General features: G+C 37.5%; 1 protein-coding gene across 1 annotated transcript; it reads left to right on the forward strand.

Annotated features, from left to right (window-relative positions):
• Window positions 1–982: 982 nt before the first annotated feature.
• On the forward strand, window positions 983–1,136 carry LOC104626668 (UPF0554 protein C2orf43 homolog; the record flags this gene model as incomplete). Its single annotated transcript, XM_010294646.1, has 1 exon — window positions 983–1,136. A coding segment is annotated over exon 1 (154 nt), but the record flags the coding sequence as incomplete, so codon positions are not given.
• Between the last annotated feature and the right edge of the window lie 1,970 nt (window positions 1,137–3,106).

The following is a 3,106-nucleotide window of genomic DNA, read 5'->3' on the forward strand; positions in this document are numbered from 1 at the left end:
ATTGGGTAACTGCACCTGTAGTTGCAAATGGCAAATGCTTACTTTGGCAGGTGCTGTGTATGTCATAGTTCATCTTGATGACATTTTAATTCGTAAGTAGTCACTTCATCAAGTGCCTTTTTTTACTGAAGGAAATATACAGGAGTTTGGTCAATCAGCCAGTTGCAAAGTGATAGCCTAATAGTGATTTCATATGTGATAAATACATGAACTGATGTATGTGCCTTGTTTATTTGGCAGCATACTGTTTTATTTCCCATTACTGTATTCGGGTAACCAAACAATTTAAGAAAAGTTATAAAGATGAGCATAAATTTGCTTGAATTGATCGAACCTTTATTAACTTTAACTGACAAAGATTCCTCCTTTAATCTGTTGAAAATTTACAGAGAGGTAAATTATGCTGCACATAAAATGAGGACCCCACCTAGTGCTGGGAGGCATTGTAGTAATTAGCGCTTTTCTTTTGGCCTCTGATATTTTCTTTTGGGTTTTACTCTGGTTGTTTTTTGTTGGGTTGTTTTTTTTTCTTGGTGGTTCTTAAGAGAGGCTGTGTTCCTGTAGTTGAGGTATGCAGAACTTGTGAAGATGTTGATGCAGTAGGTTTTTTTGTTTGGTATTTTTTCTTTTGTTTGCCTTCAAATAAGTGTCAAATGAGTCTTTTCAGTGGACAGTGTGAATAAGAAATTTTAAATTATTTGCCTTTAAGGTAGAGTAGATCTTATTGTCCAACTCATCACCACATATCTCTGTGACAAAAACCGAAAGATAGTTTCCCTCATATAGTAGTAACATGTATCATCTTTTGCTACCTATTAAAATATGAATACTGAACTGGACCTCTGTTTACTGGAGATGACAGCTGTTTGGGAGGGTAGTTTTGGCTTTTTTGCAATTATTCTATGGGAAGGTAGCAAAGAGCCAGCTATGTAAATATTTGCTGATCTGTTATAACAGTATCTTGTTCTGTCTAACAGCAAACATGAGGTCGGTGTCAGAAGAGCCAGTCCCATTACATGAAGAATTTATCTACTGTTGTGGAGCTGCTACCCATGTCTTAAAGTGTGGGCCCTGGAAAGACCTCTCAAAAGATGAAAGTAAAAATCTACCCAGGCTCTTATTCATGATTATTCCTGGTAAGGGTGTTTTTTTTGATTGGAAAATGTATGTTCAATTTCAAAAATATGTCACTAGATAAGTGGTAGAATTTGGCTGGTGCATACAACAAAAAAATCAATAGTATTGCAATGGTGAAATTTCTTTGTTATATTTAATTACTGCTGTCGTCTGTATTCGTAAGGTTTCTGTAAGGTAAAACTGAGAAATTAGGATGTCTCATTCATTTACTCGGCGGTGGTGGTTTGCTGACAGCATTGCAGGTTGCTCTCTATCCATTTATTTCTTGCACATTGAAGTGGTACTGCAATGTCAGCAGTGTGCCAACTGAAGATAACAGTTACAATATTTGAGGGAAGATTCTGGATGCGGTATGTTTTTTTAAAGTTGGGTTTTTTATAGTAAATGGTTTTTAACTTGGATTTCTGCACATGAATTTTTATGATAAGCCTCTTGAGCTCAGTGAGCATCATATAGTTCTATTTCAATCTGGTTATCTTAAAATGAAAGCACTAAACTTTCATTTAGCATATGTTAAAATTAATGGAGAAGTCTTAAATTCATTGAAGTCTGCCAAGGAACTGTAGGAGTTCTGCCATTAGCAAAACTAGAGCTTAAGCCCGTTCAAGCACAGATATCGTGACTCTTTCTACTGCCCTAGAGTTTGCAGATTTGTAATGCTTCCTATAGTTTATTTCAATGTTTTGGATACTATTGTTACTTTGCCTAAATGAGTAATGTGAATAATGACTCTCTTGATTATTCATATTTTTGGCTTACCGTTTCTGTCAAAGTATATACTGTGTTGTTGTTTATGAGCCAGTGTGTGCGTTAGTCCTTACTTAGTGGTGAAAGAGAACACAGGTTCCATTTTTCAGATTTTTTGCAAGGTTTTGGAAACCATATGGAATATTTTATGTTAGCTTCTTTGGGCACAATGATTTTATGCCCTTGCCTCCTGGAGTCTGTCCGTTATCCCGCCCTCCCCCCCGCCAAGTTCTGGAGCTTTCATCTGCCTTTAGATTGTGATACCCTTGTGTTTGGGTTGGTGGTAGAGTCTGTAAGTAGGGTAAATCTGTAAAGCTGATTTATATCAGTAGAAAGATTTGTAGGGGTAGAGCACAAAAGTCAAACATTAGCATCCAAAGCAAGGTATCTCTGCAAGGCATTTCAGTTATTCTGCTCAAAATATATCAAGTCACACAGACTTATGGGCTCTATATTCATCACAGGAAACTTTTAATGCAAGAAAATGTAGTGGCAGAGCTACAGGGGAGCTTATTTCCTGCAGAACTGTTCTGTGGAGACTCCTTAATAACATCTTACACCAACTAGATAGGTATCCAGAAATAGACATCAGTGAAATACTGAGTGCGTCTGTAAGCTTTTGAAGCAGCTGATTTATGGTTTTTGCTCTTATTTCAGAATTATGTTGGTAACAAACTGGAAGCTCTTTCACTGAGAAAACAATTAAAAAACACAGCAACAACAATAATGCTATCTCCATTTTAGATATCCAAATCGGTAGTGAATCAAGTTACCCAAGCTCCTTGCTGTGGCTGGCAGGGAGCTGACTAGGACCTGGCAAAACATAATGCATTTTTGCTTCTCATAAATCAAGTGGGTTTTTTTTTCTACTGGTATATGCCTCATTTTTAGCCTTCAAGGGAAATTCTATCTGCCAACACAAAAATACAGCCTTAGGAGAGATCCGGACATTTGGGTCATCTGGCAACACGTTCATTTACCTAAACAGTTAGGATTAGATAGCATTGCCCTCATGCTTTTGTAACTTCCTGAGTATGAAATGCGGAGCCTTCTGGAGTCCAGCAATTTTCACACTTGAAAGGCATGTATCCCTATTTGAGATTCTTTATGGAGTGAAATAGGGAGGCAAAAGGATAGCTTGATACAAGTCAAGGAAAGCAATACCCAGGCAAGGGCAACTCTCTCTCAAACAGGAGAGTATGCCCAGCCAGGGGTTCAGTGA

This window comes from Phaethon lepturus, unplaced genomic scaffold, assembly GCF_000687285.1.
Source record: "Phaethon lepturus isolate BGI_N335 unplaced genomic scaffold, ASM68728v1 scaffold50059, whole genome shotgun sequence".
Taxonomy (NCBI): Eukaryota; Metazoa; Chordata; class Aves; order Phaethontiformes; family Phaethontidae; genus Phaethon; species Phaethon lepturus.